This window comes from Leptopilina heterotoma, unplaced genomic scaffold (assembly GCF_015476425.1).
Source record: "Leptopilina heterotoma isolate Lh14 unplaced genomic scaffold, ASM1547642v1 Lhet_58, whole genome shotgun sequence".
Lineage (NCBI taxonomy): Eukaryota > Metazoa > Arthropoda > Insecta > Hymenoptera > Figitidae > Leptopilina > Leptopilina heterotoma.
The window spans coordinates 3,695,980-3,710,244 of NW_025111131.1; the positions used below are offsets into that span (position 1 = coordinate 3,695,980).

At 27.8% G+C, this 14,265-nt stretch overlaps 3 protein-coding genes across 6 annotated transcripts in view; 1 reads left to right on the forward strand and 2 right to left on the reverse strand.

Moving 5' to 3' along the window:
* The window catches only part of LOC122508824 (glycoprotein-N-acetylgalactosamine 3-beta-galactosyltransferase 1), a 52,690-nt gene that overhangs the window by 31,932 nt on the left and 6,493 nt on the right, over nucleotides 1-14,265 (reverse strand). The window lies entirely within an intron of this gene.
* LOC122508826 lies at nucleotides 1,109-5,878 on the forward strand. 3 transcript variants are annotated; one of them, XM_043622394.1, is made up of 9 exons: nucleotides 1,109-1,231; nucleotides 1,309-1,460; nucleotides 1,817-2,008; nucleotides 2,266-2,433; nucleotides 2,518-2,671; nucleotides 2,743-2,906; nucleotides 4,802-4,942; nucleotides 5,024-5,228; nucleotides 5,469-5,878. In XM_043622394.1, the coding sequence occupies exons 3-7, from the start codon at nucleotides 1,955-1,957 to the stop codon at nucleotides 4,856-4,858; spliced, it is 597 nt and encodes a 198-aa protein (XP_043478329.1). In that variant the 5' UTR covers nucleotides 1,109-1,231; nucleotides 1,309-1,460; nucleotides 1,817-1,954; the 3' UTR covers nucleotides 4,859-4,942; nucleotides 5,024-5,228; nucleotides 5,469-5,878. The 3 variants fall into 3 exon arrangements, with proteins under 3 accessions (XP_043478329.1, XP_043478327.1, XP_043478328.1); XM_043622392.1 differs by having other exon boundaries at nucleotides 4,802-5,228; XM_043622393.1 differs by lacking the exons at nucleotides 1,109-1,231; nucleotides 1,309-1,460 and having other exon boundaries at nucleotides 1,680-2,008; nucleotides 4,802-5,228.
* On the reverse strand, nucleotides 9,029-10,760 carry LOC122508827 (putative ankyrin repeat protein RBE_0317). Of its 2 annotated transcripts, none has more exons than XM_043622395.1 (2): nucleotides 10,307-10,760; nucleotides 9,029-9,873 (listed from the first exon to the last, which is right to left on the reverse strand). In XM_043622395.1, exon 2 carries the CDS (start codon nucleotides 9,809-9,811, stop codon nucleotides 9,449-9,451), a length of 363 nt encoding a protein of 120 aa, XP_043478330.1. In that variant the 5' UTR covers nucleotides 9,812-9,873; nucleotides 10,307-10,760; the 3' UTR covers nucleotides 9,029-9,448. The 2 variants fall into 2 exon arrangements, with proteins under 2 accessions (XP_043478330.1, XP_043478332.1); XM_043622397.1 differs by having other exon boundaries at nucleotides 9,744-9,873; nucleotides 10,307-10,549.

Consider the following 14,265-nt stretch of genomic DNA (forward strand, 5'->3'; position numbering starts at 1 on the left):
TCAGGTCGTTTGTAATTTCAAAAACGCACCAAAAACTTTGATAAAAGTAAGTCAGTGTGCCGAGAGTAGTATGTGGGGAGTAGGTGATGTTAAACTATACTCTGTTAAAGCTCAGGGTGGTAAAACAGTATCAATTATAAACAGTTTAGCGAAAATAATTTACGAGACTTAGGGTACCAAGAAAATGATTCTATCTTTAAAACTAAATCTGTACGCGTCAATGGAACTCTATATGCGACAGGGTGTTTTGTTTGCCTTGGTGCGCCATCAAAAAATGAGTTCAACTTGCCGAGTTTTGGAAAAATTAACGAGATAATTATTACACAAAATTCTATTGTATATTTACGTGTAATTAATTACTATACATTACATTTTGATTCCGACTTTAACGCATATGCCATTGAATGCGTAGATGAACAGACAATTACTTTCTTACCTACTTCACATCTTGCCTTCTACCGTCCATACGATGCATGGACACATGCAACATCAGACAAACAATTTATCAGTTTACGTCACGTCATTTTATAAAGGTACAAAAACGTAAATATCGTTTGCTTTGTGGACCATAAAGAAAAATTTCATTTCTTTTATACGTAATTATTAAGATGACAAATGTAAAAGTACATCTATTCAAACTTTATTCAACATTGAAAAAACAAAAATTTAAAGAGTAAGTGTTTACACTGTTTCTTGCCGTGTGTGAAATATAATTTTAATTATAATATTTTAAGTTTTACAGTTTAGATATTTTTGCTAATCAGAAATTAAATTTTATAGCTTTAATGGTATAAGTTAGTATAGTTAGTGTAGTGCTTGTTTTATTTATTATATTTTGCATTTGTTTTTGCCTGTTTTCTCTTTAAATCTATATATTTGTGTTAATAATATATTATTTTTGCAGATCAAATGATAGACGGTGAGGCTTTTTATGATTTAACAATGAAAGACTTAGAAGACATGGGGATAAAATTAGGGCCAAAAAAAAATTATTGAAATTAATTCAACAGGATAAACCAGTCAAAGAAGTATGTTAATTTCTTTTAACAAAAATTGTAAAATTAATATATATTTATTACTGTTACTAATTTTGAATTGGAAAATTTAGGGCTTATATAATGTTTTTGATCACGGAGAATTAAATTTAATTGCGACAACCGTAGAAAACTCTGTTCCTAAACAACTTACTCAAGCTGATAATTCGTGGTCGAAAAATCCTATTAAGTTTTCAGTGAGTTTTTCAAATTTTTTTTCAAAATTCTTATTCCAATATGTTTATTATTTGTATTAATTGTTTTTAATTTAAAGAATTTCAGTACTGTCAGAGACATTCTTGAAAACAATTCTCAGGGTGCAGCTCTTATTAATGACATCGAATCTAATAACTTCGGAGAATTAAAAAGAAGAAGATTTGTTCGAATACTTGTCGCAGAGTTAGTTCAGTTTCACGACAACAATCAGTATGTCATTTCTACTTATTATATTTATTTATGATTTTAATTAACGTTTTAAAATTTAAACATTTAATTTATTTTACTTTAATTGCTTTCCAATGCTAAACTTCGGTATTTTCATTACTTGTGTTTGAAATTCTTTTAATTTACAAACTATGCTTTATATCTATTTTTAATTATATGAAATAAAATCAGTTATCCTCCTGATGAGACGAAATGGGCCCTAGCAAGAGCAATTGTGGATGAATTTCCTACACTAAAAAGTGATATGGGAGTTTACGGATGCATAAGAATAATTGAATTTCATATTTATTAAATTAGAAGCCACCTGCATATAAATGTATTAAATAAATTTTTTGCAGGAACATTATTTTGACAAAGAAACCAGAGTTGGCTTTATTGAATATCGACTTGCCAATTGGCGTAAGATCCTCCCTATTTCTGAAAAAAAATATCAATCACAGAGCAAAATTAGTACACCAATCTCATCAGGAAAGTCAATGTCAGACACTTCAACAAGTTTCTTATTATCAGAAGAAGAACTAAAAGAGAAGGTTTATTGTATAAATTTACTGTATACATCTATATTAGACATTCCATTATTCATTTTTCTTACAAAATATTTTATTTTAATTTTCTTCTGAAATAAAACAAAATTCTTCAAATGACTGCATTTTTAAAAAAGATGACTTTATACTTTGAAAGAAATTGTCTTTAAACTTAATTTTCTTTTAATAAAAAATGAAAATGACATATGGAATGTTTTAGTTGTATGATTTAATATTATTTTACAATATATAAAATTATACAGAAATCTTGGATGCAATTAACAATGGCAACTAAAGAAAAAGGTACTCGAGTGGAATCCTATTTGTGCGAAACGTTCGAAAATAGGAGGAAGTGGATTGAAGAAGCTGGCCCATCTATATTAGAAATCGTAGAGGAATATCCAATGCTCTTTAAGTATGATGGAGCTATGGTAAGCAATAGTAATTGATTCTGCAGCATTCGAATTAAAAAAATGTCTTTATTTTCATAAGAGTAATTTGTAATCTTTTTATAGATCGAACTGGAATACGAGGCAATCATGGGAAAAAAGAAGGTCGAAAAGGAAAATTTTTTAGGGCTATTTTCTTCTTTTTATGCGCAAAGAATTATTGCCTACGCAAAGAAAAATCATTCCATCGTTTATGAAGCTTCTTGTGTTATTAAAGACGGTAATTATTTCTAATAATTGTTTTTATTTTAATCTAAACTGTAATATTAATAAAACTATTTACTATTACAGAAAATCTAAGAGCCTTAATACTCTTGCCGGAAATTCTTCCTAATTCGAATTTTAAAACAGGAGCCAAAGAAGATGGCCGTAAAAAGAATGGAAAAAGAATTAAATTGATGGAGACGAATAATATTAAACAAATGCCAAATGCGGATTTACTTTGCATATTAAAGGTCTGGTTCTATTAGAAATATTTTTCTTGTGAAACTGAATGTCTTCCCAGGTGCGAATTTAGGTTAGCCGCCAGAGTTTGAAGGTTGGCCTAACTTTGGCAAGCGAAGTTTTGGTTGCCAGAGTTTGCCCAACTTTGGCAAGTACTAGTGCCCACAGTTGGCCCGACTTTGCAAGCCAACCATTAAATGCAGAGTTTAACCAACCGTCGGGCCAACTTTAGCGACAAAGGTTGGCACAACTCATCAAAACGTCGTTCAAAAGACTTTCAGTTTCGGTTGGCCGAACTCTGGGCCACGGTTGGCCCGACGGTTGGCAAAACTCAAGAAACGCAGTTTCATTGACTTAAACTTTCTTGGTCGGCCAAACTCTGGGCCACGGTTGGCCCAACGGTTTCCAAAACTCTAGAAACGCAGTTTCATTGACTGAAACTTTCTTGGTTGGCCGAACTCTGGGCCACGGTTGGCCCGACGGTTGACAAAACTTTGTCAAATGCAGATTAAATGACTTAAACTTTCTTGGTCGGCCGAACTCTGGGTTGGCAAAACTTTGTCAAATGCAGTTTAAATGACTTAAACTTTCTTGGTTGGCCCGACGGTGGGCAAAACTTTGTGAAACGCAGTTTAATTGACTTGATTTTTTTTGGTTGGCCGAACTCTGGGCCTCGGATGACAAAACTTTGTCAAATGCAGATTAAATGACTTAAACTTTCTTGGTCGGCCGAACTCTGGGCCACGGTTGGCCCAACGGTTGGCAAAACTTTGTTAAATGCAGTTTAAATGACTTAAACTTTCTTGGTTGGCCGAACTCTGGGCCACGGTTGGCCCGACGGTGGGCAAAACTTTGTGAAACGCAGGTTAATTGACTTGATTTTTTTTTGGTTTGCCGAACTCTGGAACATTAAAAATAAATTTTTTAAAAATTTATTTAAGAAATCTTTTTGTATAAGAAGAGTATATTAAATGTTTAATACATTATTTTTATTTTGTATTAAAACTTTACTTGAAAATTTTTTAAAAAATTCTATAAGATTTTTAAAAAATAGATTACTTGTTACTTGATGTTTAATTGACGTTAAAATGTTAATATTAACAATCCGAGTGTGTTCACACTATTTAAGTATTTATTTTTATTTAATAAGTACTAAAAGTAAACTAAACTAAATTTTTAAAAACTAAAATACTCGTCGTTAAAATGTTAAAACACACTATTTAATTATTTTTTTTTTTTAAATGTTTTAAAAGTTTATTCTTGTATCTACGATCTTCACACTTAAAGCACTGTATCAATCATTATATCTTCATCATCTTGCAAATAAACCAATGTTTATTAAACTGTAATGATAGTATATATTTTGTGGTAACTGTAAAAATCAAATTGTATCATAAAACATATTTTAAAAAAATTAAAGATACAAAAGTTAATAAAAATTTTGATCAAATTTAAATTACAAAATTTTTATTTGGTCTTTATTTTCATTAATTCATGTATCTTTTATTTTTTTAAATAAGTTTTTGAAAAATAAACACTATAGAAAATTTCAAATATTAGCGGGAGAAAAAGGTGCACGCGGGAGCATGCGCATTGACATTCTACAAATTCAATTAGTAGCGAAAAATAACTTTTTAAATTAGTAGTTTTCTACTAATTCTTAGTGGAAGACTTTTCCCCTTTTCAATTAGTAGAATTTGACTAAGAATTAGTAGAATTCTACTAATTCAAATTTAGAGAGTGCATTCAAGTTCTATTAACCAGCGCAATGGAAATTCCAGAGTATTTGATCCATATTGAAAATTCAAATAACAGAACTTGCCAATTTCTTAAACTGTTACTGAACTCTAGAGCAAATATAAAAAAAGTAATAATGTTTATAATGAAAGATGTTTATTACTGAAAGATTTTCCAGAACGTGGGAAAGAAACTAAGAAAGTCATCGAATCTCCAAAAATATTGAAAAGCATCAATGTGTTTTCTAACGTAGCAGATATGTGGGAATATGTCATGAAAGGTGAACCGAGTGCTTACCGAATGACTCATTGTAAGTGTGGATTTTTCAAAATAGAAGAAGTGTCTTACTTTTATTTGAATCCTAAAATAATTGACAAAAATGGGTTTCAAGGATTACAGGAGGCCATCATTTATAAATGGGGCAATTCAGATATTCAAAATTGTCAATGTGGACAAAAGCCTTTCGAGTCCTTAAAAATGAATGCACATATTCTTATAGATGAAGATGTAAGAAAAATTGATGGCACTATAGCCCCTCAAAAATGCAAAGCATCAGAGCTTCCTCGTTACATCACACTTTATGGAGACAAGTTCATGTAAGTATTAAATATTTTTAAATATACTTTTTCTATAATTTGCTATATACATATATATGTAAAATCAAAGATTTAAAAAGCAGTTATTAAAATTTGTGTTTTAAAAGTTAATATAAATTTATTAATGTTAAATTTAAATGATATCTTTTATAACATTTCAAATAACAAATAAACGAAACATTTAGTATAAATATTTTTACTGTTATATAAATGTAATTAATTTGATACGTTTATTCCCAGGTTGACTGGCATCGTTATTTACATCAGTGAAAGAGAACACTACATAGCTCTTTGTACGAGAAAATTTAAGAAGTGGGAAATTTATGATGACTTCAGTAAAAACGTCACTTATGCAAAAAATGAAGAGATTCAACCAGGTGCTATTATTAATATAAAAATAAATGAATAATACATGTTCCTCTCAGTTCCTAAAAAATCAGATATAATGAGCACAATGTGGCAGTATCTACAATGCAGAGAGTAATTTTGAATGTTATTGAAAGCGAAAAATATTGTAAGGTATAAGATGTAAATAATACTTTAGATGTCATATTTACCCGGCATCAGTTACATATAGAAGTACAGTACATGTAAATATTAAAGCTAAATTCGTAGAATAATTATTTCCAAGTATTTAAAAATTAAGAGTTATATGAACAGATTGAAAAATAATATACATCTATATTTTTTATTCTCATTAAAATATATAAAAAAACATCTTTATGAAAAATAATTTTTGTTTAAGAGTGATAACACTAGTTTTGATGTAAAAAGATAAAACAAAAAACCTAAAGGTGTAAACTTTAAGAGTTACATAAAGACTATAAAATAATAAGCGTCGTTTTCAGCAATTTGTTAAGGGTGTTTAAAAGTTTTTTTAAAAGATTATTTAATTATTACATATATCGTTAGCAGTTTTTATAAGTGTCGAAAAATATTTTAAATGATTATGATACTAAAGTTCTGAACGTTCAAATGAACGAAATTTTATTTTTCTTTAAATTTCAAATCTTTTAATAGAAATTCTTAAATCCGATGCCAGAAAACAAAATCCATCAAAAAAACTGAAACTTTTAAACAATAGGGGTGAAAACCGACACCCCTGATAGGGGTATTATAATAATAAGTCTATATATACCATTACGCGGTAATTTTTTTCAACTTTTTCAACGCAGAAAATTTCTAATTATTTTTCTTAACAACTTCCAAAAAACTAGAACTCTCGCTAACGTCTCTTTCTACCCCCTATAATGGGGATGAAATATCTTATAATAATTAAAAAATACCATTACGCGGTAATTTTTACACTTTACTTGGAAAATAAATATTTCGAAACTTTTTGACGAAAAACTTATATTGTTCCATAGACTGCTTATCCTCCAATGAAACAGTTGATAGCAGCCATATTAGATTTCCCCTATCCGACTTCTTCGACTAACTACTTCTGACTACGTTCTCATCCATTTTCAAGTTATTTCTCGTGCTGGAAAGTTGATAAAGTGAAACGAATCCCCAGAGTTTTCAATCGCCAGTGATACAACAATTCACCTTTGGCTATAATGAGTCGCAAATCTTCTGTAAGTATTTCTTTTTTTATTATATATTACACAGTAAAAAGAAAGTCTTATTTTAAGGCAGAAAAGCAGACTTAAATTAAGATGCAACATTTTTAAGGCAGTAAATGCTGAATTTACGCACGTATTTTAAATCCTTTAACATTATAGCAGACAATGATGAATTTAAGACCGATCTTAAATTAATATTTACTTTTTACTGTGTAAAGTAAGAGTTAAGTAATAGTTTATTTGGTAATTTAAAAAAAATTTTTAGAGTTCCAGTGAAGACGATTCTTCTACTAGCAGTTTAAGGACAAGAAGCTGCACCTCCTTAAGCGATTCGAATGAATTGTCGTCTCCAGAGGATGCAAAAAAAAAAAAAATAAAAGATCATATAGTGATGGTAAGTAAAAAATTTTTATGCAGATAAATAAAAAAAATTTAATTGAAAGTGCATAGAATTAATTTTCAATGAGTTATCGTAACAATATTTATATAATTGGAAACAAATTTTTATTGTTATATTTAATTATTATAAAACATTGTTTTACAATAATACTTTTATAACTTGTTGAATTTCAGAATGTTTGACTTTTTTAAAATTTTAATTTTTGTAGGAAAATATTTGAAAGAAAGTATTTCTAAATTGAAAATAAGACTACTACACAAAGTCGATAACAATCAACGGTGTGTTCATTCATATTGCCAGTATTTTGAATGAAAATATCGTTGAATGTTATTGTCCTTGTGTAGTCCGTCTTATTTTCAAATATTAAATATTGAAGGACGTAAAAGATTTCTAATATGATAAGATATTCATTTGGAATAAAACTATTGATGGTTTTCAGAAATTTTACAATTAAAGACATTCGTCAATAAAAAAAGTATCTATTTCTTTTTGGAGTAAATCAGCATATTTTTTAATGTCACGGAAAAAGTCTAAATTTTATGAAAATCATAAAAAAAAGAATGAATTTTTTTGGTAATTTTATTCTCAAATTAAAATTTTGCTGCTATAATTTTAATTTATTTAACAAAAAAATTATTTAGTTTCTGCATGTGCAATTGTTTTTTTCGTGAATTTTTTTTTAAATAATTGAATTTTTGCAAAGATTTTATTATTTAAAAAAGTAATTTAAATTCTGCGATGAGTATTATTTATGTAAGTAATAATAATTCTTACAAAGAATGTTACTATTTAGGAAAATAATTTAATTGTTGCGCGAAGAATTTCATTAAAAATTTTGAAATTAATAAACAAAAATAATGAATTTGTAAATTAGTTAATAATTGAATGTTTCTCCTCCGAAATTCAGTTATTTTCAAAACAATTTTAACAAATTTTTGGTAAAATTTCAATTATTTTCAAAATTTTTCCTCAATTCAATGATTTTCAATATCTATGCTATTTTAATAAAATTTTTCAAATGAATTGAATTTTTTGAAAAAAATTTTAATGAGATTCTACGCAAACATTTAATTTTCACAATTATTTTAAGAAATTTGGATTTAACTCTTTATAAGAATTCAATTTTAAAAAACATTTAATTATTCAAAAAATTATCTATTTAATTGCATTTAAATAATTGAATTCTCGTAGAATTTTTTTTATAAAAATTGGTTTTAAGGGAATTTAAGTTAACATTTTATAATTGAATATTAAAAGCATTATAGTGTGGAGTTTTAGAAATAATTGAATTTTTAATAGGTTTTAAATTAAAATCTCTGAAAATTTAAATTTTTCATACTTTTAACTAAGATTTTTGTAGAATTAATTTTTTTAAAAAAGTTTAATTGAATTTTTAAAAATTTATTTCAAGTTTTTATTTTCTAATATTATTCGAGGAATTCCCGAATGATCGAAATTTTTTAAAATTAAATTGTAAACAAATGGATTTGAAAATTCTTTAAAAAAATTCTTTTTTAAATTATTAAAAGCAATTGATTTGAAGGAGAATTTTAGTTGAAAATTCTAGTAAATAATAATTGACTTGAAAAGATGAAAATAATTTTGAAGAAGAATATTCTTATAACATGAAATAATGATTTTGTCATATTTAATTATTATAAAACATGAAGACATCGATCACTTCGAGTCAAAGAATCGGAGTAATCGATGTCTTCATTTTTTATAATAATATTTCTATATAATAAGTTATTGCATTTTTAATTGAATTTTAATTTTGTTTTAACCAAAAGTTGGTGATAAATAACACTTGTTTTATTTCAGTGTTGTCAGAAGGAGTTAAAAACTGGCGGGACGCAAGAGTGAAACAATTCGAAAAAAAGAAGAATGACAAAAAAATGGAGGAAAATAACTTTTAACTTTACTTTTAACAATTTGTCAAAAAAATTTTAATTGAGATTGTTTGTTTCACAATTATAACACATCTGGATGATAGTCTGTGGTCAACAATGTAAAACGCGCTACTACCAACTTAAACAAATTCGTTATATCCTCTTCGTTATGTTCATTATTAGCATTAGACGCGAAATATTACCCTTTAATATTCAAAAGATGAACAACGTTTATATTTATTGGTCTTATATTCGATTGCTTACTTCTTTTCCTCTTCTACAATTCACTCAAATGCAATCAAGCCACCTCGCACGTTGCATTCATTCATCAAAATCAATCATTCAAAATATTTTTTTTTCAAATGTTCATGCACAACGATGTTTAAACTGAATTTCTGCTATTTGAACGTTTTCTTTCTCCAGCACAACGTACATAAGTGTTTCATCCTCACTATCTGTTTTGTCAATAATGGCATCATTCTCTATAATTAATTTTTGTAAATTGAAAGCAATTGTACAAGTTGTATAATGAAGTGACCTTTCATCCCAGAGAAATCTTGCGTTCAGGTTACTCTCTTTTAAAAAAGGATTGAATACCTCAGGTTGGTTTCCGTTTATCGCCAAATGCAGCTGTGTATTTCCTATTCCGTCTCCCTCAGTGGTGAATAGTTTAGCTATCTCTACATGTCCTCTTGCACCCGCCATATGCAGTAATGTCCTGCTGCACATCGTTTCTGTCAAAGAATATTTCTCGAGCAGAGATTGAACAAGATGCAATTCTCCATTTTGTACTACGAAGAACAAATCATGATAATCAAGAGTGTCGTCATAATCGCCTCTTTTAATCGTAATGTTAATGACGATTTTTTTCCGAAAGTGGTCGATTTATTATTTCTTTTCCTCTTCTACAATTCACTCAAATGCAATCAAGCCACCTCGCACGTTGCATTCATTCATCAAAATCAATCATTCAAAATATTTTTTTGCAAATGTTCATGCACAACCATGTTTAAACTGAATTTCTGCTATTTGAACGTTTTCTTTCTCCAGCACAACGTACATAAGTGTTTTATCCTCACTATCTGTTTTGTCAATAATGGCATCATTCTCTATAATTAATTTTTGTAAATTGAAAGCAATTGTACAAGTTGTATAATGAAGTGACCTTTCATCCCAGAGAAATCTTGCGTTCAGGTTACTCTCTTTTAAAAAAGGATTGAATACCTCAGGTTGGTTTCCGTTTATCGCCAAATGCAGCTGTGTATTTACTATTCCGTCTCCCTGAGTGGTGAATAGTTTAGCTATCTCTACATGTCCTCTTGCAGCCGCCATATGCAGTAATGTCCTGCTGCACATCTTTTCTGTCAAAGAATATTTCTCGAGCAGAGATTGAACAAGATGCAATTGTCCATTTTGTACTACAAGGAACAAATCATGATAATCAGGAGTGTCGTCATAATACTTCATCTATCATACACCCTATTCTTATCTTTTTAGCTCACAAGAAGCATTCATTTGACACAATTATAATTTAAAAGCCGCAAATGTATTGACAGTTAGAATTCTTACTTTGACTATACAAATTTTTCAAAAAAAATTTAAACAAGTTGTAAATCCAGATGTTCATTCTATTGAAATTTATACTTTATATACTAATCGATTTGTTGTGAAACAAAGAATAAGCTTTTATTACATTTTAACTGTAATATTCGAAAGAAAAAATTAAAAATAAAATAAAAATTCATTAAAACATCCTTGAGTTATCTTATTCAAAGGAAAGGCATGCATATACATACATACATCTCAACATATTTTCAGGATTTTATGACACATTAATATATAAAATAAAATTTGTTAAAACTATTTTTAAAAGTTATATAAATTAAACGATATAAACATAAAAACATAAATTAAAAGCAATTAAATGTAATTAAATAAAAATTTTATCAAATTCTTCAGATAAAAAATTGAATGGTTTTTGGGTTTTGAAAATCGGTTCAATACATTTTAAAAGAAAGTGTCTGATCTTTTAAAACAATTTATTTCCAATAAGATTGCGTTTAAAGATTTCGTAAAATATTTAAGTGGATTAAACGGTCATAAAAGCTGTTAAAACATTTCATATTTTTTGTACATGTCTTTAAAAATGTTTTCGAACAGTAATTTTATAATAGTAAGGCACATTCATAAAAAAAAATTAAAAAACGATTGTTTTGATAATTATTGAGCATCGGATTTAAGAATTTCTATTAAAAGATTTGAAATTTAAAGAAAAATAAAATTTCGTTCATTTGAACGTTCAGAACTTTGGTATCATAAATGATTAATGATAATTTCTATGATAAGAAATGAAATGTTCTTTAAAGTCATTTAATTCATTTGGATTAAACTTTATTATATAGTTTTATATTATTTAAAACATAAGATTAAAAATTTATGCGTAAAAATGTAAAATTACCATCATGTATACCTAATTTTCACTTTAATTTTTATTTTAATTTTTTTTATAATTTACTTACTTATAAATATGTATTTCGTTTTTTTTTAAATTACCAAACTTTACAAAAAGGCATTTTCAAGAAACATGCAAATATGCATTGCAGCTGTAACGTTAGCGCTTTATTGATATTTTTTTTGCAAATGGTAACTACCCAGCGGGCACACTTCTCTTTTTGATAACTTCAAGTTATCGTTTTGAGTAAATGTTAACATTTTAATGCCTTTTAGTTATCGTGTGGTGTACTACGTGAAAGGTAGAAAAAGATTTTCTAAATAACAACCAGCTATGTACAACTTTTGATTAGTTTACTTCATTATTATGTAATATTGTAAATATCATCAACTTAAAATTTACATAATGCATGTAAATTACTGTTAACTAAAAAAATTTGAAAGTGTTATTAAGAAATGAACAGAAAACTTAAAAATTACAGTTTGAATTTTCGCGCCAAATGACAATTGGAAGCACGTATGTGTGCACTTTAAAAAATTTATTTTTGAGTTATAATTGATAATTTCAACTACCAAACGACCAAACTTGGATACCAAATACCATCAAACGACCACAAAACGATACCAAAAGGAATTTTTCGAAAATATTCATATATGTGTTGCAGCCGTGAAATTAGCACTAAAAACTTTAAATCATTGTAACTTTTTTAATTTTGACCACCAAACGACCAAACTTGGATACCAAACACCACCAAACGATTCCATACCAGTAAACCTGTTTTCCTTATACTTGGTGTGCCAACTTCACGGGGCTGAAAAACTTATGTGAAATTTAGTATAATTGTATCAAATATCAAGAATATTAATTAAATTCTAATAAAACTTTATTATATTTCACATAAGTTTTTTTAAAGTTTATTATTTTTTATACTAAAATTTCGCTTTGTCGCACTTTTTTCCCAATTTGTAAAATACTTTTACAAAATTTAATATATATTTTCTCTCCGTGCACGAAAACCCCCGAGTATCAAGCTTTAAGTAGTGAATCCGATAAATTTTTGAAAATGTCCGCCATATTGGATCAACCATTTTGAATTTTAAAAATTTGAAATCAGACTCATATACAGCGAGTAACAATTTTGGGACAAATCTGTCTGTTAATCTAGCCACAAATCTACTTGAGTCTAGACACAATATCGACAGTTTGAGCCCACCTGCACCATGACGTGTATACACGTCATAGACTGCCAAGGGGTTAAATAGAAAAACGCGCAAAAAAGCGCAACATTTTCTTGAACTGTATGATCTAAGGAAGAGATTGACATAAAATAAACTGTTGTATGTAGTGGAACTTAAGGGAACTGTCAATCGAAAGTAAGCACAAGAATAAAAACTTCAACGAATCATGTAAAAACCTGTAAAAAAAAGTATCTTACAAATATTTTTGATATAGAAAACTATTTTTTTATGTTGCCGTATACCTATTAGTAAAAGAGGTCATTAGAAATTATATAAAAATACAGAATAGAAGAAAAAATAATTATTTTAGGAAAAATACGAATTTTTAATTTTAAACATAATTTCTAAATGTATTGCATTACTAACAGTACATTTTTTAACGAAAATCTGTAAAAATTTCAAAAATACTACTTTAAGGTGTACTTTTTATGACAGAGTAAGTACTTTTTTGAAATATGAAACTTGGTTTCTTGCCACTTTTGGTCTCCTCTGGCCCACTGTGGGTTACCACAAAAATTTAATTTTGTTTTTCCCTGACTTTTGCCTGATTTTCAGACAAAATTTGGACTTTTTCCCTGACCCAGAAGAATATCAAGAATATTCTGATTAAAAAATAATTATTTTTCTAAAGGAATTAAGATTTTCAAAAATTCAAACCTTTTGAAATTCGATAACTTATAAAACATGAGTGAAACAAATTTTATTTAAATTTTTTTTAAAGAATTGAATTCCTATGAAAAAATTTATTTGTGAAAATAATAAATTGAATTCTGGAGAAAAATATTATTATTTATGAAAATAATTAATTTCTTGTGAAGAATTTTATTCAAAATATAAAAGGTTTTCAATTTAGTTTCTTTTTCTATTTGGTCTTTTTATTGCACAATATATTTCCTTATATTACATTACGTTTCGACTTAATTTTCCAGCCCTTGGATTCTTGCACGGAGAAACTTATTTTAATACCACTAATTCTTAAAACTGGTGAGACATTTTAGTATGTTAGGTTAGATTCAAGGGAAACACGACATAGGTTATAGAAATTGCTATTGAGACTATCAAAAACACTCATTCAGTATATATTTTACAGTTCTTCATAAGGAAACTAACGAAAATTAGTATGTTGTTTTAGAAAGAAAATAATAATTTTTGCAAAGTTGGGAAAGCCATGAATTAAAAAGAAACACAACAAATTAATTGTCTATAGATACTCATAGAGACGATAGTGATACTTGGATCTGATGGTAGATGGCATTAGTGTATGTCACTGTAACTGTAGGTAAATATATTTAACACGACGTAAGAACCTAACCTATATTATTAACGCACACACGCACACGCAAGTAAAGACACGACGATTGGTCACGGAAACCGAAAGATCGCACGATTCGTTAGAAGTACACAGCTGAATCGTCCTTATATATTAAACGAGTGGAAAAATATGTACCTTCGAGAGAGAGCATTTTTTTAAATAACTTTCTAATCAAATTATG